The sequence below is a fragment of the Tinamus guttatus genome, unplaced genomic scaffold (assembly GCF_059628265.1).
Source record: "Tinamus guttatus ecotype Peru unplaced genomic scaffold, ASM5962826v1 Tinamus_guttatus_pri_ptg000081l, whole genome shotgun sequence".
NCBI classification, from domain to species: Eukaryota; Metazoa; Chordata; class Aves; order Tinamiformes; family Tinamidae; genus Tinamus; species Tinamus guttatus.
Window position 1 is genome coordinate 260,726 of NW_028288615.1, and position 24,030 is coordinate 284,755.

At 42.5% G+C, this 24,030-nt stretch overlaps 1 protein-coding gene across 1 annotated transcript; it reads left to right on the forward strand.

Annotated features, from left to right (window-relative positions):
- Positions 1–486: 486 nt before the first annotated feature.
- On the forward strand, positions 487–23,615 carry DCAF12 (DDB1 and CUL4 associated factor 12). The gene is made up of 9 exons (XM_088520165.1): positions 487–678; positions 1,176–1,430; positions 9,644–9,850; positions 11,094–11,154; positions 14,813–15,006; positions 16,061–16,126; positions 16,685–16,847; positions 22,030–22,214; positions 23,021–23,615. Exons 1-9 carry the CDS (start codon positions 598–600, stop codon positions 23,177–23,179), a joined length of 1,371 nt encoding a protein of 456 aa, XP_088376291.1. The 5' UTR covers positions 487–597; the 3' UTR covers positions 23,180–23,615.
- The last annotated feature ends 415 nt before the right edge of the window (positions 23,616–24,030 follow it).

A 24,030-nucleotide genomic window follows, 5' to 3' on the forward strand; every position in this document is an offset into this window, starting at 1 on the left:
GTGAGTATTTGGCCAGCTCCCAGTTTGGTTCTTGGGCAGTTTCAGTTCCAGGCGCTGCTCTGGGGCAGGCTGAGGGGAAGGGCGCTCCGGGCGGACACTTCACGAGGCCAATATGTTTTGTTTTGCCCTCAGCTCTGCTCCTGCCTCAGCGTCCTAAGCCGTCTGAAGCGCCCCCGCCTGAGCGAGGGCTGTGGGGGGAAACAGGCGCTGCGATTTGGGCGAAAACCCGCGGATTTCCGCGCCCGCCGCCGCGGGGCCGCCGCCGCCAGGGGGCGCCGCCTCCCCGGCGTGTGCGGAGGGGGGCGTTGCTCGGCAACCACAGAGCGAGGGGCGGGCCAGCTGGGGGAGCGGCCGTAAAGCTGCGCGGCGGCTGTCGTAAAAAAAAAAAAAAAAAAAAAAAAGGCGAGAGAGGAGCTGCGGGGAAGATGTCGTGACGCGCGGCGGCGGCGGCGGCGCCTGCGGGGGAGAGCCCGGCTGGGCCCCGCACATATATGGCCCGTCCCCCAGCGGCTGCCTCCCCCTGCTGCTCCATGTGGGCCCCGGGCTGGGCTCTCGGCCTCGCCTCCTCCGCCTCTGCCTCCTCCTTCTACTACTACTATGGCCCGGAAAACAGTTAGCAGGAAGCGGAAAGCGGCGGCGGCCGCCGCCGCGGGACCCGGGGGGCTCCAAGGGGAGCAGGTAGGTCGGGGCGGGGGGAGGGGGAAGAGGGCTCCGGGCGCCGCTCGGTTCCTTCCCGCCCCCCCCGCGCCGCGCTGCTCCCTTTGGGCTCAGCCGTTCGGGCCGTTGTCGCCGGGGCCCCGCGGGACGAGGCTCCCCCCGGCCGCGCACGATGCTCCGCGGAGGGCCCCGGCCGGGCCGCAGGCGGCCGCTGGGCGCCGGGGTCGGTACCGAGCAGCTCCGCTGCCCCCCGTCCCTCTCTCGCCCGGGCCGAGCTCGCGGAGGGTGGAGGTTGCTCGGGCTGCCCGCTGCTCTTTAACGCGTCTCGTAATTTCCCCCTGTTTCCATGAACGGCCTTGCACCGGCTTCGAGAAGTTAATTTTCTTGTATGCCGTTTTGCCCCCAGTTTGGAGGACTCCGGTTGTTCACCCCAAAAAAACATGCCTCTGAACTTGGAAGTGTGCTATTTTAAATCTGTTCTGCTTGTTCTGTCTAATCTCTGTGTTTATTTTTCACAGTATGGGTGGGATCACTCAGTTCACAAACGGAAAAGGCTCCCCCCGGTGAAAAGGTCTTTGATTTACTACCTGAAAGGAAGAGAGGTCAGGGTGCAGAATGAGTCCAGCTACCACCGCCTGTTGCATGAATATGCAGCCCAGCAGCTTCCCAGCCTCCTGGAAGAGAGGGAATTTCATCTCGGGACCCTCAATAAAGTGTTTGCCTCCCAGTGGCTGAACCACCGGCAAGTGGTTTGTGGGACGAAATGCAACACAGTAAGTGCAGCCTCCCTCTGCTTCTCTTTTCTTTGTTATTTACTCCTTCCCCCACTTATCCCTGGATGCTTTCTGTAATCAAAGTGCATATACTGCCAAAGAAAATATAAGGAAGTAATTATGAGTGGAGTCAGAGTTATACGTAATTAATTTTGAATGAATATGATGCTTAACTATGACCCATTCTCATCGGAAAATCCAGCATTCTGCACATGGTTGTGAATCCGAATGCGAGGCCTAGATCCAGCATTTCTAGTCTGGGAAGCACAGTTTGCTTCTATTGGGAGCAGGGAGGGGGGATAACTGTGAAGTTGAATCTTTCTTCTTGTCCTATAAATGGCAGAGCTAATGAACATTGTTAGCTTTTGTAAACGAAGGCTTTCTGCCCACAGAAACTGCTAATAAGACTGATTTTTTCCTTATTATGTTCAGTCTTGCACTCTGTGCTCCTCTGTGTTTTTTTTCTGTGCTGATGGCTTTGAAAAGTGCCTCACAAAACAACCATGGTTAAACCTCAGATAGTCCCTAGCCTTAATAAAATACTGTAAACTTGATTTCATTTTCAGGATTTTTCTTTACTTGCTTATTTTGTGGTATTTCTTCCAATCTAAAACAGTTTTGAGTTTTCCAATAATTCCATGGTTTATGGTTTTAACAAAAAAAAAACATTTCTCAGGTTCTTGCAGTAGTGTTTTAGACTTGAAACATAACTGAAGAATATTAAAATGATATCCTCGGTAAATGATAAGTGGAAAAGATTGTAGTTTCTAGGTAATACTCTGGAGTTAGCCACATTTCACTGGATAAAATGGGCATTTTGTGTGTGGAGTTCTGTTTGAATTAGTGCAGAGTTCAGCGCTTGTTTATTTCCAAGTTGGTGTCATAGCAATGAATCAGGTATTGTAAGGAATGCATAGGTGAAGCAGTTCATAACCCTCAAGGCTTATAAGTTTGTGTTTGTTTCTTTGCCTTAAAGTGTTTTATTTACTTCTGTATAGAAGCTGTGCTCAGTGTTGTGACTCGTAATGGGCAGATGTATTTTTCTCATTTCAAATCTGGTGCAATTGTTCAGTTACATAGTAGGAAGCTTTTGTGAAGTAGCTTTTCATAGGAAGCAAGGCCTAGGTGCATAAACAAAACAATCTTATAACAGAATAAGCCTCAAGTCGAAGCTCACTGCCTTCTTTATGCATGTTCATGTGCTCAGCAGCCAGCACTGTTCGTGAAATAGCTTACAGGAGACAAACTCCTGCTGAAACACAGTGAAATCTTGCTTGCTTTAGCAAGATTGCCGTGTGTTTTATAGGGCTACAACAATTTTGCTGTGTTCTGTAACTTCTTTAGTTCCCTCACCGCTGCAGCGAAGATAAATGGGCAAGTGTATTGTTAGTGCAACCTTGCAGAAAATTGTTTGTGACCAAACAATCCCAGAACTGAAGAGGGATTCAACCATATTGTTGTTCCCACTGCGTGCACTGCAGTGAAGTATATGTTTCCACAGCTGAACTTGGCCTTTTATTAAGCAAAATGTAGTGATTGCAAAAGAGGCCAACTTTATCCTTGCAAAAGATTATATACAAATTAAGAATACAGTATTACCTTTAGCTTGGCTGCTTTGTATCTGCATTTTAACAAGCAGAGCTTTAAACTCCACACTCATAATTACAAGATTTTCTCTCATCTTCTATGTAAGCAATGTAATAAAGAAGAATTCCTTTGCTGATTCTCATGCACTGAAATTGTGGTATTTTCATTGGGTGTAAATCTAGAACAGCCTGGTAAACTTCAATGGGGTTTGCTACATAGGACTTGCACATAATTAAAGCTAATGCAACAGGAAAATATAAGCTGTAGCAGTTATTTTAATCAAAGTTTGAATAGGACACTGAGAGCTTTTAGCATTAATTTATAAATTGCCTTTGGCCATGCTGGGCTAGAAGTGTTCACTGTTGTTAATAATAAAAGTATACTGCTGTCTGTAAGAGGAGTAGCTTTGCTGTTTTGGCCACTTCACAGTATAGTGACCAGCGTCACTATAAACACCAAAGGGAATATAGAGCCCTCTGTCAACTGTTCATTTCTGAGTGTTGTAACTTGCTTGTTTAAGTATCTAGAGTGAGTTTTTGAAATCTCTGTAAATATTCTGGGATATGACTGTGTATATCACAGTTGCCTGTCTGTAAAACAAAGTTAGCTTTCTTAAAGCTATATTTTGACTTCTGGATTTATAATTTTGGAACTTATGTAAGTGTCTAAACAGCTAAAAATTCAACTACAATCACCTGGGGTTTTGCAAGGTGGCTTCATGTTTGCAAGAATCCTGTTGTTCTTAAATATGATGGACTTCTTAATGGTATTGAAAAAGAACTTAATGAGCAGGTAAACCTGTGAGAGGTACAGATGCCTAGCGTGTGCGTCACCACAGTACAGAAATACCAGAGGCTGATACCATGAAGTCTCAGGAGAAGATACTGCCTATAATTAGTGTCTTCTGTTCCAACTTTGCAGGGAGACTTTGAGACTATGTGGGAGACAAGCTTATGGCAGAAAAGCATGGAAGATTGGGTGTTGAACTTCATTTTGAGTTTTGTTTCTATTGCAGGGAACAGTGGAGGGTAAATCTGTTGCTTTTAAAATCTTAAAATCTACATTTCGTAGCTGCCTTCCTCAGTTATCTGTCTGTATTCAGACATAATTTCTCTTTAATTTTGAAGTTGAAAGATGGAAATACACTGGAGTTTTATATCATTCTTCAAATAAAAAAAAAGTTAATAGCTTTCAGGTGACTGGGCTCTACTATTCCTGTATGATTTTTTTTTCCCCCAAATCTGATAAACTTGTTTGTGTTTAAAAATTTCCTTACTGAAGGAGCTCTGCTGATTCTCCAATGGCTCTTTGGAGGCATGAAAAAGTTGCTTTCTGGATGCTACCTCATACCTGTTCTGTCCTCAACAGATCCATGTGTTACCTTGCATGCCCTGCTGCAAATCACTAGCTCTTGTTTCTGTATAGGGACCTGTAATTTGTTAAAGCTCTCACATCTGTTCTGTGTATGCCTTGTAACTGTAACCTAGTCTGGCAGTGCTGGACCTTGCAGTAATGAGGACAGGATGAATAGTTACTCTTACGTACAGTTGGCATAGGGAAAGTGATTTATTTGCTTTGCAAGCTAATGTATTTTATGTTTTTTTTGCCCGTGTGACAAGAAGACTCTAGGAGAAGGCTGTTTCCTGATACTAGGGAGAGAATGAGAAGTCGCATCCTCCCAGTTAGTAACTCTCCTCAAAGTCCACTGAACACTGACCAAAACTCAGTGTAAATAAACCTCTGGCACCTCTCCTCACCTTTGTTTTGGTGGCTTTTGAGTAAATAGTAAGGTTATGTTTCTTCTCGGAAGTATTTGATTGCCAGCTGCGTGTGATCTCCATGTCGGCCCTCAGTCTTCTGGTTTCTTTGCTGGGTCTGGTGTGGGTGGCAGCGCTGCCCTTCAGCAGACTGAGTCTCTCACTTCTTTATCCTTTGCCATCTGCCAGCGTGTGTTGTCTGCCAGCCTCCTGAAGTCAAACACAGAGGGCAAGATAAATCCAAACTGACGAACATGATTTTGCCTGTGAGCAAATTGAGTGACATCAAAGTGCATGTGTGACAGCTCGCAGTGCTTCAGGGTTTGGCAGCCAGTCGGAGTGCCTTGCTGCACTGTTCTGTCTCTGGGAAGGTGAATTTGGAGTCAGACAACTCTCTGATTTCTTATTGTTGCTCACTTCTCGGTTAATCCTTCATATTCTTCATTGATTTACTTTTGCGGGGGAGGGTAGGGTATAAGGTCATTACCCACTTGAGCTACTCACAAGTAAGTTGGATTTTGTACTGTAAGTGGATTTTGTGCTAAAATTAGTGCATAGTTTGATCTCTGCTGGAAAGGAGCTGTACTTTAGTCTTTAGAGTTTTCCTTTGGGGTTTGGCAAATATTAATAAATCTCTATTGCCATACAACTAAGAACCTTATCCCAAGCATTTTACAAACATAGAACGTGAAAGTGTTTACAGTCTGAATTAAAAAGATGGAGAAACTGGAATAATCACAGTACTGCTCAGGGTAAGTAGCAATGGTATTAGCATAATGCCAATAAGCATTGCTGTGTTCTTGCTCCTTCGTTAGCAAGGAGGAGTTTGAAGGAGTTCAGGGATGTATTTTTCCAGCTTGGCTGAGGGTGAGGGTTTTGTGACCAGCTTCAGTTGGTCGAGGGAGCTGCACTGTTGCAGAACAGCATGTTCCCACCTGCTTGTCTCTACCCGCACCACTGCTCATGCGGCTGGGCACTCACCGGGATCACTTTGCTGCTTTGCATTCAGATGTGTTTTCTTGTAGGGTTAGTTTTCACTGAAGGCAGGGATAGCATCTGGTTGACCCTAGAGGTATCTGAGCACTAGTTGGTCAGAAAGGTGGTGAGACTGGGTGGGGAGCAGCATATGGGTTCCTGAGGACTGACTTCACCTGGGATGCAGTTTCACAACTCCTTTATTGGCTCTCAGGTGGTGACTATGCTTTTAGCAAGGCAATATATTTGCTCTTCTTTCAAATGTTAATGTGAATAGCTAGCATGTTTTTGATTTCTGTGACAGCAGTATCTGAAGAACCAGGGTGCAGAATATATCATTAGCACCTCTTGTTGCGCAAAGAGCAAGTAGTTTGTGCCTTGTAAATCCAATCCATCCTGTTTGTGTAATAAAAACATATTATAGCTCAAGGTGGCACCCTCTGATTGATTGGCCTTATCAACTAAAAGACAGGGCAGCCTGCAGTTCTGTGTTCAGGGGCAGCAGCAGAGAACATCAGACAGTCTTATGTGCTGACACTTTATAGGCCTATTTTTTAAAAAATCTTGCTCTTCAGGCCTTGCAAACTATGTTTTTTGCCTTACCGAAATGAATAACACCATGCCCAGAACATTTCCCATCATAGAAATGGATTGCTTAGATGTAATGTTGTGAAAACACATGCACAAACAGCTTCTGCTGCTTTGTAGAAGTCAAGTGCATTGAATCAAAACAAGGATGTTTGTGAAAGTTATGTTTAATCAATTGGTAGCTTTTTTTTTTCTCCTTTCTTCCTTTCCCCTCAGCTGTGGTCCCTGAAATGCAGCTTAAAGATGGAAACAGACTTGATGGAGGAGCATGGCTATTGGATGCTGGTGAAAATACTCTATATAAGATTTTTTTTTTTTTTTTTTCTGGTTCTTAGATATTTGATTCTCTACTTCTGGCAAATGGGTTAATCGAGTTTCTTGGTTATGCAACAAAGGCAGTTTCTTGATGCATTTGCTTGTAAACAGTTTGATAAAGGGACAGCTTCTCAACGATTTGCTGAAAGGACTTCTTGCCATTGCTGCAATACAGAATAAAAACAAGCACACGGCAGTCTCACGGGGTGTAAAAACTGTGGCCAGTTCTTGGCTGTGACAAATGGAGTAGCCAGCTATGCCAGTCTGCCCTGCTCTTTCAGTGACAGAGCTCTTGCAGGCTCTGAATTCTGAGGGGGGAAAAAAAGAGGGAAGAGCTGAAGATGGATCCTGTTCAATCAGGTTGTTCAGCCCTTCTCCTGTTTAGAGCGAGGCTGTCCAGCAGCAAGGAAGGTAGCTGAGGCGGGCTCTGTTTTTCACAGGTGAGGTGCAGTTCCTGACAGTTGTGGAAAGCGGCCAGAGCTATCATAGAATCATAGAATGGTTGAGGTTGGAAGGAAGTGGAACTTTTGATGCTTCAGTTTCTGGCCGTTTCCTTGCTTGGTAGCTCCCAGCTACCAGATTGTGCAGTGTGCTCACGGCTGACATGCAAACTTCTTGCTAGCAGGAGCAGCCAAGTCATGTGTAAAGCTATAAAATGAGGACACAAATAGGCACAGTTGATGGCTTTGAGATTGTTGGAGGTTTCCTGCAGCCAGTAAAAGTTGGAATGACAACTTTTTCCCATACAGTGCCTTATTAAAAAAGAAAGCTTTATACCCACCTGAGATAAAGACTAGTTCTGTAGTATAGCTGTCAACACTTTCTCAAGAATCCTACAGATCAGGCTGCTTTAGAATTATTTGCAGGTGTGTTTGTTTCAATGATAGTGATGCTTGGAGGAAGGTTAACAACTTCTTTCCTTTTTTTCCTCAGTTTTTTGCCATTTTATGCTTTAGCTCTGAGTAAATGGTTAAAGTTGTTTAAAGCCTTACTTAAAGATGTCAGGTGTTTTATACTTCTGTTGTGGTGCCCTTAATACTCTTAAGTTGTTTGCTTTTCTGTGCTCTTAGGGAATGTTTCTTGCTAGGCCCTTTTTAAGTGAAAAAGGGAGTGATGTTACAGTTGTTGGGCTTCTGCTCACTGAATTTGCAGGGAAGCTGCCTGGGCAATGAGGAGCTTTCAAGTGTGATCTCTCTTCCTGTCCTGCATCGGCCAACGCAGTGATCAGAATGTGCTCGGACTCACTTCTTTTTCTTAGGTGGTGGTTGTTTTTATACTGTGTATGGTGTGTTAAGTTCCGTGCCCAGCATGTGGAGAAGTTGCTACTTAACTTTACAGTTCAAAACCATAGGGCCAAACCCTCAACTAGGTGAAGTTTCTTGTTCTAGAGCAGTTGCTGTCTTGGTTAAGGTAATACCGTGCACTTGGAGGAGAAAATAAGAACATGATAGGAGCTATATAAGAGCCAAAGACAAATCAGGCTGGGGCAGGAGCAGAAGAAAACCCTGCAGGACATGGGTCCTGCACATCAAGTGTGCCCTGTGGCTTCTTCTGAGAATGTGTTAATGTATAAACTTGTAGGAAAATGATGTTGAAGATGAAGATCCAGAGCAGAAGTGTGAAAGTCTCTGTTAGTTCAAGATCTAAAATATTTAACTTTTCAGTCCAATTACTTTGAGTTTAGCCCAATGAAAGGAGCTTGCAGCAGAGTAAGTCTGAGTTTTTAACCTAACATCAAACACTTGGGTACGGCATGTAAGGCTATGAGACAGGTGATACCAAACTATATCCAGGATTTTTAAATTCCAGCCCTTGTATCTGTTGAGATGCCCTTCAGAGTATGCCTAGCTGGCAATGGAGCCGTTGGCTTCCTCCAGTCTGTTGGACAACCTGGGATGTGTGGATGTGTTTCCCAGTTAGCGCTTCCCGTGTTGGCTTTGAGACCTGCAGGTGACACTGACAAGTCCTAGCCTTAGGTGCTTAACTGTTATGGTGTCTTTTTTGTTTGTTTTGCCTCTCTGCCAGCGGTTGGAGGATGGAGAAAGGGGTTTTAGATTTTCTGTTAGAAAGAAGTATTGAGGGAGAAAAGCCAGTGAATGCTCAGAGGACAAGGATAAAGGAGAGAGCTAATGGTCGTGTTTGTGCAGCACAGTCTTTAGCTTTGGTCTTAGGCAGCTGTGCTGGGAGGCTTGGAGCAAGGAAGGGCCTCTCCTCCCCAGTGCCCACACCTGCACACAAAACACAAGGCCTCAACAAGAACTTTCAGTCACTAAGAGCTGTAACCTCCCATGTCTGGGCAAGGCTGTTAAATGCAGGCTGTTAAGAGCAGCTGTGGGGTGAAGATGGTGCTTATAGGGCACAAATCACAGTGAATGGATCTCTGCTTTCTCCCATCTGTAGTATTTTGCAGGAGGATTTATGCAGCTAGATATCCTTTGGAAGGAGGGATGCTCACTCTGTGCTATATGTAGTCACTGTTCTCTGTACATCACCTCAAAAGAATAAGCTCCACTTAATTTATAAGGCATCAAAGCAGAAATTTCATAGTAACTTATCTAGGATGGGAGAAGCTTGTGTTAAGTGTCTAGATTCTGGGGTTGCTGGCTGTTTTGAGATGGGTCTTAGTCTTGCTCACTCTTCGGAGAAGCTTGAAGAGAATTCTGCTTTGTGTCATTCTTGAACAAGAAAGTAGGTTGCGGTCTTTGAGATGGGAGCTCCCTCCTGATGATTACTGCATTATATCTCTTTCCTCTTTCATTATGATGAAAACAAGTGGAATCATTCAAATAAAACCTACTGAAAGGAAGATACTTTACTTGTTTTAGTAAGTAATTCAGTAACTCATCTTTTCTGTTATACTTTTGCAGCACTTGTAATTTAAATTTGGAGTACTAAATAAAGAATACTTGTTCAAACTGGACTATATATTTTTTTTTTTTGTTCAATGATAACTTTCATCTTTATCTTTTTTTTTTTTTTTTCCCCCCTCAGTTGTTTGTGATAGATGTCCAAACTGGTCAAATCACCAAGATTCCTATTCTGAAAGATCGTGAGCCTGGCATGGTGAACCAGCCGGGCTGTGGTATTCATGCCATTGAGCTCAACCCCTCAAGGACCCTTCTGGCTACAGGTGGAGACAATCCCAACAGTCTTGCAATTTATCGTCTGCCTACGCTTGATCCCGTCTGCGTGGGAGATGTAAGTGGAAGAATTTGGGGAAAATTTACTCTGTGACTTGTGAAAGTTAGTGCTTTGAAGGGCCTAAGGTCAGAGCAAGGTTAGGATTTGGGAATCTGATAGTCAAGAGTAAATTTCTGAAAGTCTGAGTGGGTATTACTAATGATTTTTTTATATATATAGCTATGGATGAGTAAGTAGCCAAATGTGTGAGAATACTCTCTTGATCTTGATTTCTTCCTTCTAACTTAATTTAGGTCCATTTCAGGTTCCTTTTTAAGTATCAAAACCTGCCCAGCTCCTAAATGCTAGTAAAATCTAATTGTCATGGAGACCTCTGAGACACAAAACCAGTTTCAGTGAAAAATCTCTGAGAAATTTAAGAAAGTGATATAAAGTCATGCTTTCTCCTTCTCTAGTGCTGCTTATGTGTATTATTCTGAAGGCAAAACTTGCCTTTGGGGATTTGTCCTAACCCTGTGACTTCTGCTAGTTTGCTATAAGCCACACGAGAGTATTTTTGTCATTAGGCTTTTTTTTTCCCAAGTTGCCTTAAAAAAAAAAAAAAAGTGTGCACGCTAAAGTGAGTATAGTGGTGTCCTGTAAGCCCTTCTCTCTCCTTTTTTATTTCTCCTTTCTTTGGAATTAGTATTTCATGTAAATGTTAACTGCAACAGCAGAGGTCAGGATTTCTGTGGAAGCAGATAACCAGCTGCAGCAAAGTTTCCCTCTGAAGATTTCGATTCATTTTCCTGCTGCTGTGACAATGCAGCTCTCCAAACAGAGCTGGAGCCTCATGCTTTTGCCCACAGGTTTCTGATTAATTGAAGAAAAGATTCTTGAAAACTAAGTCTTGGAAAAAAATCTTTGTAATGTACAACTGTTTTTCTGTAGGTCATATATTATAAATAGTATTTTAATTAGTATTTTGGTTACTAATCTATTGTGGACATATATATTTGAGGTAATGAAAGTATCTGACTATTTTGCTGAAATAAAGTGCTGCTTTCAGAGGGAAAAAGTCTAAATCCTTACAACTGAGGACAATTCATTTTTGATGGAGGCCTGACTTTTCATCACCTAGTGGCTTTGTAGCATCACTTAGTTTGGCATTATGCATTAAACTAATCTTTTCTGTATCATGATTTTACATATGTCTAATCAGAGCTAAACACTAGACTGTTCAAAGAATACCTGCAGTCTTTTTTTAGACCTCCCTAAGATGTAACCGCTCAGGGGATCTGACTTTCTTCCTTTCTTTTAGGATGGGCACAAGGACTGGATATTTTCAATCGCATGGATCAGTGATACTATGGCTGTTTCTGGTAAAGTCAAGCTCTTTTTTGTGAATATCTTAGAGTGAAACAGAGCACCTGCTAGCTCATAGGGTGGTGCATTTATTCAGGCATAAGCAGGAGCCTTGTTTGAGTAGTAGTGTTAATATGGCAGTATCCTTGTTCCCAAACCTTCATGATTTTCTGTGATTGTGGAGCTAGGGTAGGGGGGAAACAAAACTTCCTAGACCAGTACGTTGGCATCTACTATCCCTATCTGCTCATCTCCAGAAGACGACATGAACGAGACCAAAGAGTGGTTGGGCTTGAAGGTAGATGGGGCCTAAATGGATTCTAGTTTGGTTCTCTGCAGTGAAACAAATCTCAGTTGAATGACTGCCCTTGGGATCCTAATTATATTTGCTGCTTTCAATCAGCAAGAGGAAACAATTTCCTCAAGAGGGAGATACAGTTCATGCATGGTCTGTTTTCTTCTGGAATGGTGTCTCTTTCTGCTCTCTGAAGGGAGCCTACGGTTAGACAACTTCTTAGCTTCAGAGGGATGAACGCAAAGGCCGGTGCCAAGCCTTGCAGTGTCATCACTAAGACATTTTCTACATGTGTTTCATACCTTAACCCAGTTAACTTTCATTTCTTGAGGCCTGCCTCAAACTGTAAACAACCATTGCAAAAGGAAAGATTAACCACCCTGGGACCCTGGTTAGAGCTATTGATGGGGTTGAAAAGTGAAATCTTAAGGACCCTTTTACTGTGCGTGACCAGCACTTCAAATAGTTTGATCTCTAATTATTGAGCCTAGTATGTTGCTTAATCTCTATTTGACTTTTTTGTAACTCTTTCTGTTACTGTGTTTTTAAGAGGTTGCTCGAAGTGTGTGTTGGGGATAGCTACCTTTAAAACCCCTGGAAATAACCATGGCCATTTAAGCCATTCTCAGTCTTAGGGTTGTGCTTTGTTTTATTTGCAGAGCCCTGGTCCTGTTTTTTCCTTATGAGAAAAAATCCTATTCTCTATTGAATGGTACTATGTTAGCATCACTAAAGTTAATGAGTTATAGCTAAGGATTTGGCACAATAAGAGAAAATTCTAGAGGGATGTTAGTTAACAGTTCATAACTTTGAAATTCATAAGAGCACTATCAGTTTCCTGAAAAATGCCTTGAAAGACTGATTAGCGAAGTCAGCTTGTTATCCACCCATCATTCTAAGTCTGTGTATTCACCATAGCATTTAGTGCAGAAACCTGTAATCTAAAACAGTGGTTACTGGCTTTTTTGTAGCTAGATGGAGTATCAGTGTAACTTAAATGTTATTGATATGTTTACAATATCAATATGCTAATGCACTAACATAATTCTTTCAGTGACAACAGTAGTATTCCATGTAGAGAGGTGCCGGGCTGCAGAATGCCAAGTATTTTGTACAGGACCCTCAAACTAAAATTGTTAGGCTGATATTTTTTTCAGAAGGAAAAGTGGCTAATCTTGGGATTTGATTTTTTTCCCCTTTCGATTTAATATAAATGCTGAGTAAGTCTCCAAACTAAAATTCTGCATTAAAAAAATCATTAAAGTCAGTAAGCCTGAAGAGTGAGGAAGACTTTGTCCCTGGGGAAAGAGAAGGACCCAAAGGAATAGAGAAAGGCAGCATGGGAAATTGAACTATGTTACTCTGAATGTTTTCCATGTGCTCAAGAGGGGAAATGTGAGCAGCATAAAGCTGTGTCTTCTCTGCTCTATGAAATTTCAGACAGGATGCACTTGCTAATCTCCAAATTTGTGAGATAGAAGGGGAAATTGCTCAAGTGAGTTCTTCTGAACTTGGCTAATGATTCTAGTCAGGAGGCTGCAAGTGCAACTAACTTCTGACATTGTCCTAATGTCACAGACTGCAATTACACTTGTGCCTTAAAGTGTGGAACAGCAAGTATTCGAACTTAAGAGACTTGCTAGGAATTATCAAAAACCTCTATTTAAACAGAGGAACTGAAGGCAAATTCCTGTCACTGCCTTGAGGCAGGAAGGAGAGATGCGCATTTGATCCTATGGCAGTCATGTCATTTAGCCAGATATTCAGCAGTATGTTGTCTCATGTGGATATTTCGAAATGTCAAAACGCTTGAGAAAGTGGGAAGTGGGCCAAGGTCTTGGTAATTCCTCTTGCTTGTGCTAATTTCAATGAGGAATACAAGGATATGTTTCTAAAATGTACAGCAGTGAATTTAACTAGTCCAATAAGCATGAAATTAAACTTCTTGACCTAGAGCTGTCAGCTAAAGCTGAACATGTTGGTTGCTATATTGACTGGACAAGAAGATTTTCATGGCAAAAGCAACAAATGGGATGAGTAATTCCCTTGGTGATAGGAGTTCAAGGTAACAAGTGGTCTTCAACTTGATAGCCCTGAAGCAAAGGAGAACAACAGGCATTGACTTGCCCCATTTTCTCCACTATTAAAAGGGACAACTTCCTCCTTAGCATCCTAACATGTTTTAGAATCTCTACTGCTGAGTACTCCTCCTCCATAACGAAGATTATGTGCCAGGAGTGTGTGAATGGCGTGGTGGGATGGCCTTGCCTGCTGCTCTGCAATGCCATTGGGAAGCTCTTCTGTGGTTGCCTGTAGCAGGCAGTGACAGTGGCGGAAGCCACTTCTGCTGTGATGGGCCACCAGCGCTGCAGCACCATGTTCTTGCTCCTTAATTTTTCTCTGACTCTTCAGTTTGTTTCTTGGAAGATGATATACCAAGCACTGTAAAACTAGCAGTCTGGTGCTGATGTGGTTATTCAGGGTTTTTTTTCCAAGAACTTTGAGACAGGAAATATTTCTTATGCCTTCTCTATGAGGAAAGAAGGAATATGGTTTTTTCACATTGTATATGGAAGAAATTTTGTTACGTGTCAGATCTGCCAAAGCAGAGTTAAGTTGGAGTTGTCTAGATGCCAGAGAGGATTGATATTAGGGCTTGGGTTAAACCTTTGTTCTATAAACCAAAGACTTCAGTCTGTTCTCTTCATCCAGTATTACGACTCTTGATGCATATTTGGGATTATGGTAGAAAAGTAAAGAGTTCTTGCTTGCTCAGCCTTAGCTCCTGCATTGTGTTCTTTTTTAAACATGATGTTGCATGAGTTTGAAGAAATATTTTAAATTAGACTTGATCCAACTCTGTGTAAATTGTGTCTTAAAATAGGTGTTTCTGTTCAATTCACAGCAGTGTTTCTTCCCTGCCCCGCAAATAGAATGAACAAAAATTGACATGAACCTAATGAAGAATTTTCTTACAGGTTTCATGCTGATTTAATAAGCTCAGTCAGTCTTGGTCTTCGTATGCCAGACTAAATGTTTATGAAGAGGCTTTTGTAGCCATCCACCAAGTTTATTCTGTGTGTGTGTCAGTTCGTAATTATGCACAGCACTGCCTCTTGTGATGACTACTGTCAGTTTGAAAATGGTTGAGGTGATGGTAGCTGTCCAAGTGCTCTGTAGCTGTTGATAGATCTTCATAAGTTCAATGTTCTGAGCCTCATAACTTAGACCATTTCTTCTTAATATTTAAGCAGTGGTGATATGTTCAGCTAGGTTAGCAAAGTTGTTATTTATCCAGACACTGTTTACCTCAGTGCCTTTTTTTCTTATTTTAAGAAAAATGTCAAATCGTGAAATTTTTTTTTGCACTGTTTATTTAGGTTCCAGGGATGGTTCGATGGGTCTCTGGGAAGTCACAGAGGACGTGCTCTCCAAAAGTGATGGCAGGCATAATCTCTCCGAAGTTCCTGTGTATGCCCACATAACCCACAGGGCTCTGAAGGATATTCCCAAGGAGAACACCAATCCTGACAACTGCAAAGTTCGAGCATTGGCTTTCAACAATAAGAACAAGGTCGGTAAGATAAGCAAGGTGGCTGGAATAAGTCCTAAAAGTGTCCGTATGTATTTAAGTGATTTAGATCAAGTATACTGGAAATGCAGCCTGATTCTCTCACATCTTTGTATCGGATGACTATTGTCTGTTATTTCTGTTTCTGCCCCAAATAAAAAGAGAAGATCTAGATGGAGAGGAAGGAGGAATGAGAATGAAGGTTTTCTGCTTGATGCTAAGTTTTGTCTGGAGTGTGTGCATGAGCCTGTGGTGGGAGAAAGCTTGCAACAAGTAGATAAAATACTTCTTGCAGCTTGGCTCCTGCTCTTGGTGCTCTCTCCTTTTGTGAAGAATGGGTAATGTTCAGGTAGTGCCTGTTCTGAATGTTGCTGAGCTGTTGCTGGGTTGTTCAGCAATGAGGTGACTGACACAAGACAAACACTGGTACCTGCTTTGGTGGTGCTTTCTTGACATTTGACAAATACTGAACACAAACTTCTTCCATGCCCTTATTTTGTTATTATTAAGGATGAATTCCACTGAAGGAAGTGGGGAGTAGCAGTTTTTCCTCTGCTGCTTTTGTCTCTGCCCTTAAATGAACAGAGAAGGTTTGGAGCGAAGACTGTTCTCTGAAGGAGCCAGTGCTGTCTTGTGACCGTTATTTTATATTGTAGCTGCTAATTAACCTTTGGAGACCTCATCTAGCTTTTTCAATAGAGTAGTGCCTGGAAATAAATTATTACCTCAGGGTAGGATCCAGCGTGGGAGCTGCTGGAGAAAATTGTCAGCTTTGGCTTGTACTGTGCAGTGATTCATTATTTGATTGTTTGTGTAACAAGATTTATATTTTTAGGTTATTTGGTTATTTACTGTTTTATTGACTGTTATTTCACCAAGCACCTTTTTGTTGTATTGTATTCCATCAATCAATATAAAATGAAACCTTGTCTTAATAAGCCTGTACAGGATTATGGGTGAGTTCAGCCTGGAATAGGCAGCCTGACTCAGAGTCTGAGTTTGTAAGGGAATTGATCCTACTGAAGCTAACTTTTTTTTCTTTGTATTTAACGTACAGGAGCTGGGAGCTGTATCCCTAGATGGATATTTCCATCTTTGGAAAGCAGAACACACACTATCAAAGGTACTTTTCCACTTGATGTGAAATTTCAACAATAATCTAGCAATTCCCAAATTTTTGTCTACTTCAAAAGCTTGAAGAATGTACAGCAGTGTCTGTAAAGTACTTAATGTTAAATAAACTCGTAAAAATAAATGTAAGAAGAAACTTCCTGACTCCCTTATTTTGAAGGACAGGAGGTGATCTTAGCTCTTTTTGTTCTGGGTGGGCTGCAGTTCACTCTTACGTAGAGAATGGTGAACTCATGATTAGCTGAGTTCATAAAAAGTTGTGCTGTTCAAAGTGCGCTTGCAAATTAAAACCAGCCATACCTATGCTAGCATAGGAGGAAAACTATGTCAGCTGGGAGGTGATGTGTCAGTTCTTATGTTTAAGTCTAAGCTGTTACTCCTTGAAACAATATTCCAATTTCTGTGGATCAGGTTGCTGCTGTACTCTAAGTTGTATTTAGTGACAAACCTATTTTATAGCTGCATTTTTGCTTTCGCACTACAAATATTCTGAACATAATTTATGGAATTGTTTTATTAACTTTTGCTCTTTTTTTTCCTGTGTTTCCAGTTACTTTCCACAAAGTTGCCATACTGCAGGGAGAACGTGTGTGTGGCCTATGGTCTGGAGTGGTCGGTGTATGCAGTAGGATCACAGGCCCATGTCTCCTTCCTGGATCCCAGACAGCCTTCTCACAATGTTAAATCCGTCTGTTCCAAAGAACGAGGCAGTGGTAAGGAACTTTGCCTAGGGTGCTTTAGTTTGCTTGCAGAAATAGCATTTAAGGTTGGGGTATGACAAACTGCTAATATGTAGGAAGACTTTTTCATGTGACAGAATAAAGTATCAATAATATGTGCAGATTTCCCCTTTTTATACTAAGATTACTTAAAGCAAACTAAGAGCATCTCTGAAATCATGTGGTAGACAATATTAGCTCTTTCATCATGCTTAGTTAAGTATTATGTGCATGGGGTACAATTTATCAATGCATATGTTCTAATTCCACACTATAACTCCATTATTGAAACTTCATCTGAGAATAAATCCAGTGTCTGTACTGTTAGTAACATTGTCTGTTCTTGTACTTTCCTCTGGGAGTGGAGCTTTTTATCATATTGGGAGTCCATGCTATGATTGCTCTCCTTGTCATTTTAAAGCAAAGACTGTGACTTTGATTATTCAGTACTGAACTCAAGTGTTCACTCTTGAATTTCCTGCAGATTGGAGTGCTCTGTTTTCAACTGTAGTTTCTCTTTTCTACTCTGTGCACTGGAACCCAATGCTTCATGTGAGAGCTTGCAGGGTGGATGGTCCCACATGCTTCTCTCTGTGACTTATATTTTGAATCATGACAAATCACTGTGGTGCAATCTGCTACTTAATCCATACTAATCCATGACTGATAAGTTGCAGTTCTTGTTTAGCTTGGCTCTGAGCACCCATCTCCTTTTTCAAGATGGAATTTATCAAAATAAGATGTATGTAGACAAGTGTTAGGAAGGTTACTGATGTTTGAACAGTGCTGCCTAGATGGATGTCAGGGACTTTCCTTTCATTCCTGTGAGGATTTTCTACAATGTGAGAATTGGTGCTTGACAAACTTAGGCCGTCACTTGAACAGCATCTGCCTGCCCTGCCCTCAGTGAGGGTGCTGTGGAGCCTGCTACTCTTTGCTATCATGGGGAAAAGTACCATGACACTCGACTGTTGCCCAATGGTTGTTGGTAGCTAATTCAGTCTTGAGTATGTGATTATTTGTGCTGGAAATTATATATCAGGGGTCCTCAAACTACGGCCCGCGGGCTGGATACGGCCCCCCAGGGTCCTCAATCCGGCCCGCCGGTATTTACAGAACCCCCCGCCAGGGGGCGCCTCTCGACTACAAACCGGGCCGCCGCCGCCCCGTCCTCCTCCTCCTGCTCCTCCTCCTCCTCCTCCTCCTCCGCGATGCGCGGCAGGCGAGAGGCGCGGGCATCTCCTCTGCCGGGCCAGCTCAGTCGGCAGCCTCTGCACTGCGAGCTCCAGCCAACGCGGGCGAATCGCCAGAGCCCCGGCGCAGCAAAGTCCTTCAGCCCCTTCTGGCCGCCCTTTGCGGACTGCGCGGCCGGGCTGAGGAGGGGGCGGCGGCATCAGCGAGGGGGGCGGCTCCCCCGTCTCTCCCTCCCTCCCTCCAGCTCCCAGGCAGGACCTGCAGCCAGCACCAGTGGGAAGCGCGCGCACCATCGTGTCAAAAAAAAAAGATCGACTCCGAGTGCAGGGTATTCCAAGAAAAGGGGACTTCTGATTATTTTTTTCACGGAGTACAAAGAGCGAGCTGTTTGTCTGATATGCCAGAGTTCGGTGTCTGTGTTCAAGGAATACAATTTGCTTCGCCACTACGAAACTCAACATAAAGATAAATATTATTCTTTGGTTGGACAAGTGAGAAAAGATAAAATATTAAGACTGAAACATGGATTGACAACTCAGCAAAATACTTTTGTGAAGCAAAAGCAGCTCAATATATCATCACTTTGAGCAAGCTATCGAGTTGTCAAACTCATAGCGCGCACTTGCAGAGCATTCATAGCATAGAGGGAGAATTTGTTAAAGAATGCCTTCTTTCTGTTGCCAAAGAGATGTGTCCAGAGAACGCGGATTTATTTAGTACAGTGAGTTTTTCAGGACCTACAATTACACAAAGGATTGAAGAAATGGGGGAAAATTTGAATATGCAGTTGCAAAACTCCTCAAAAAAACTTCACTACTTCTCATTGGCACTCGATGAAAGCAATGATGTTCGTGATTCTGCACAACTTTTAATTTTCATTCATGGCACAAATGATTCTTTCGAAGTCACAGAGGAGCTTGCTGCACTGAAAAGCATCAAAGGAACAACTACAGGGGAGGATATCTATGAGAAAGTTTGCCAAACTATGAATGATTTGGAGCTGGACTGGGGTGAACTATTCAGTGTGACAACGGATGGTGCTCCTAGCATGGTGGGGTCCATGAAAGGAGTGGTTGCACGCGTTAACAAAGAGATGGACAAACACAACCATTCACATCCAATACATCCAAACACTGCATCATCCACCAACAAGCACTGTGTTGTAAATCACTGAAGCTGAACTCTGTCATGAAAATTGTAGTTTCTTGTGTTAACTTCATTAGAGCTCATGCACTAAACCACAGACAGTTTCAGGAATTTCTGTCTGAGCTAAATGTTGCCTATGAAGATATTCTGTACCACACAGAAGTCTGTTGGCTGAGTCGAGGGAGAGTTTTGAAACGATTTTATGACTTAATTCCACAGGTTTATGGTTTTATGCTTTCTAAAAACAAAGAAGTACCAGAGCTCAAAGATGCAGAATGGAAATGGCACCTTGCGTTTCTGACAGATGTAACAGAGCTACTCAACTATTTCAATGTCCAACTTCAAGGAAAGGGGAAGCTTGTCTGTGATATGTATTTACATGTGAAAGCATTTCAAGTCAAATTAGACCTGCTCATTAACCAAGTAAAGGAGGAAAACTTCTGCCATCTCCCCACAACTCAAAACCTGTCTGCAGAAAAGCCAGCAGTTGCATTCCCAAACAGAACGTGTATGGATGTACTAGAAATGTTGCAAAAGGAGTTTCAAATTAAAAAGCTTCGTCTCCATGAACAGGACATACAGCTTTTCCAGAACCCCTTTTCTGTTGACATTGAAACTGTTGATCTGACTTACAAAATGGAATTGGCCGAACTACAGACTTGTGACTCACTGAAAGATGCATTCAAATCAAGCAGCCTTACTAATTTCTATGCATCTCTCCTCTCAGAGACATATCATAATCTCAGGAACCATGCACTCAAAATTGCAACCATCTTTGGCAGCACCTATGTCTGTGAGCAGACTTTTTCCTGAATGAAAAATCTGAAATCTCCAATCAGATCCAGACTAACTGATGAACACTGGCATCACTTGCTACAACTAGCAGTGGCAAATATGGAACCTAACATCTCATTTGCCAAAAGCAGGCCCATAGTTCACATTGAAATATTTGTTTTTGTTGATTACAGCTGCTCTTCATTTTAAATATTGCATTTTTTCCCTGTTTTTTGTGCACTACTACAAATAAAATATGTGCAGTGTGCATAGGAATTCATTCATTTTTTTCCGAACTATAGTCTGGCGCCCAACAGTGTCTGGGGGACAGTGAACTGGCCCCTTGTTTAAAAAGTTTGAGGAACCTCTGTTACATATGAATAGGTAGTAGTACCTCCAGGACACAAGTTGATGTCTGGAGAAAGCCACTCTTCTGGATAGTCCCTGTTCTGAGTAGTAGACAGTCATCAAACCTTTCTTGGTACTGTGGTGCAGGCACATAAGTAATATTAACTCCCCAAATGCTGAGTATTTCCACTTATTTTGATCCCCTTAGGATGTGATGCAGTGCAGCACCTCTAGAAAGTAGGCTGATAATTCTTGAACTAAATCCAGCTTGGCCTTTACGTGCTCTAGATTGTTACCTTCTGCCTGTCTTCTTCCAAATACACCTACTGAATGTGGCAAGTACATTTTCTGCAGATCATTAGTGTCCTTGTACACAAACGCAGGCCAGAGAAGGATTGTAATTTATTAAGACTTAAATTGGGGCTGGCATTTCCCCACTGTAATCCCAGTGGCTCTATGCAGAATAAAAAGGCAGTTTTCAGTGTCTCTTGTAAGTGTTGCTTTTTCTAGCAAATATAGGTGACAAATGCAGGGCTCTGAGCTCTCGATCTGCAGCAGCCCTTGCTGTCCCCATGCTGTTTATGTTCTCTCATCCTTCAGCAATGACTCTATCTCCTAAAGGCTGCAGGGCAGCATAATGGGCCCTGGATAATGCAGCACGGACCAACACTTCCCTTTAGGCAGACACCCCCACCTTACATACTATCTCTTCTTCCTCCTGCGAGATGTGTGGCCGCCTCCTCATCCCTCAAGAGTGAGGCTCCATTTGCTACTTCAAATATTCCCGGCCTCACCTCGTTCAGTGCTGGGTGTGTTGGTGGGTTTAATTTGGTCAGCTGTAGGCACAGGTTGTGCTTTAAGTGTGATGTGACTGATAATCCTAGATACTTCAGCACTTCAGGAACCACTTTGAAGTCTTGTTCTGGAAAGCATACTCTAAATATCCTCTTAGCAGTGCTTGTATCACTAATTCCTTCATTTTTTTTTTTTAATTAGAATAAAGATCTGCAGTCTGCCGTGTTGAATAAATTCCATTTTTTGTGACTTTTAATCCCACCTATTTGGTACAGTGACAATTGGTGTTTGGCTTTAGCTCGTGTAGTAATTCACTTTCCCCCCTTCTCTTTGGGTGCTTATTTTATCTTTGTTTCAGTCTGATTTCAGTCTTATTGAGAGTAACACCAACCTTTTTAACCCTGCATCAGGTTGTGTGCCTTAGAAACGCTAAAATTGAAGGGCTGTTGAAAAGAACAGCTTTATAGCGTGTATGCACAGAACAAACAGTGAAGAAAAGACAGCGCCTTTAGCAAATCGAATTCCTACATACAGAATCCTCCTGAGACTATTCTGGAGGAATCCTTGCTTAGCTGAGGATTTGGATTTAGAATTCATCATAGCAAACTGCGCTCCTCCTACTAGTTCTAATACCATAATAGCTGGAATGTGCTAGAGTTTTGCTTGGCCTGACACTTGCTGTGGGTTCCCTTGATAACAGGGTCTGTCCCTGTTATTACCGGGGAAGCAGTATAAATAACTGGACCTGCTATTTATATGGCGTAAATGGGATATACCTGCACTGCTTTGTAGTGATGGGGAAATGATGCCCGGAGCGACAGTAGCAGTAGTTCTGCTTACAGAAATATTAGACATCCAGCAGCAGTGCTGCAGAGCCACAGTATGCGTCTGATTGCGCTGCATGTCCTTCTTGCTGCAGGTGTTCGGTCAGTGAGCTTCTACGAGCACATCATCACGGTGGGGACGGGACAGGGCTCCTTGCTGTTCTACGATATCAGAGCCCAGCGGTTCCTGGATGAGAAGCCCCCGCGTGCCAGCTACGGGCAGAAGCAGAAGCTCGGGGGATGTGAGATTCTCAAGCTCACCACGGGGAAAGGCTGGCTGGTGAGTAGTGCGGAGCCGCAAGAGGCTTTTAGTGCAAGGGGGCTACAGGCCTTGAGCACCAGCTCATTTTACAGTAATGGGAGCTAGTGTGTGAAATGAGTCCCAGTAAAGCAGTTGTGTGGCCAACTGATACCTCTAATGAGGAAAAACTCATGAGGAAGAACTTCAGTAGAAATGTTTTCTGCAAAAACAGAAAGTGTGCAAGTGTGCTGAATGTGACCATAGGCATGAAGGCTACTTGTCCCATGCACTGGTTTATACACGGACTAAGTAGCATCTTTATACCTTCTGAATGTAATCTGACTTCTAGCTTTTGATACCTCATATACAAATACATTATTTTTTTCAAAAAAGAGGTGCAAAGCTAACATGGTCCTCAGGGGAAAGGAGATAATTGTGTACAGTTTAAGAAATTTTAGCTGCTTGAAATAGTGCTGTGGCATCCACTTGAATCCTGTATCTTATCTTAAAGCAGTAAGTGGCTTTGTCCAGCTTATCTCCCTTTTTTATCATTGTGATATAGCTTTTAAAACTAATGAAATTTGATACCTTTTCCTTCTTCACTTTGGCCAAAATAATTGGCATAAAATTGCTTAGATAAAGCTTTGGGAAGTGCCTGATATCTTCTGGTTGAAACTGTTGTCTGAAGCTTCAGAATATATTGATAGAGAAGAATTCTTAGGCTTTGTAAAGTATCTTCCAAAGTATCTATTTAGAAACTTTGGAATGTATCAATCCAAAATGATTTTTTTCAGTTTTGTTTGGGCTTTGTGGCAACAATAATGATCTGAACTTTCCTTTAACAGAATCATGATGAAACCTGGAGGAATTATTTTTCTGACATTAATTTCTTCCCAAATGCTGTTTACACCCACTGCTACGACTCGTCTGGAACGAAACTTTTTGTGGCAGGAGGCCCCCTTCCATCCGGACTTCATGGGAATTATGCTGGTCTCTGGAGCTAATAACTCTTTACAAATGCTGATGTTACACAGATTTCCACTTTTCCTTTTGTAACAAAGAAATTGTGTGATGCCATTGATTTCTGATTTAAATGCAAGTTACTTTTTGGCAGAGTTTTCTGTTGGTCTCCAACAGTTTTGTACATCTTTTTGAACCAGTTTTTTGCTTTTACCTCCTTGATCCTTTGTATGAAGGGTTTTTGAAATCCCTTTTTATTGTATTTACTCCAAATGACTCTTCCCCCACATTTAGGCTATCTTGGCCATATACCCCCTCCCCTACTTTGCTGTGAGGAAGGATTCCTTTCTTATAGAGTGGTAGCTCCTGGGCTTTCTGTGAAAGTCGAAGGGCTGTGTGTGTGCAGGTACTTTGTCAGTTACATTACCTGGAGAGAGGACTACTTGTAATTAAAAAAAAAATATTAAAAATATTTATAAGAGATAAGCTACTACTTTATCTGCAGAGCCTGGCCCAGGCCTCAGTTGATCTTATTTTTTAAAAGTACAAGTCTAATGATACTGTTTATATGTAGAGGAATGCAGTAAATTTCAGGTGTACTCATTGGACCCCAGGGACAGATTTCCCAGGGGATTTTCCCATCAAGCCCAACCTGCAGAAGTGAATCTCAACAACATATTTGTATTTGAATTCTAGTTTTTAGCTGTGCCCGGAGCAAAACTTGTTCAAAACCTTGATGTTTTCTACCTATCCCAGGTATTGTTGTGTACAACTGGAGTGTCAGGGTAGGCAGTTCTGCAGCAGAGGGGGATTGTAGGGCAACATCACATGAAAACGGAGGGTTGAGGCTCTCAGAGGTGTGGTGGGGAAACGGGTAGCAAGGGGCCATGAGTGT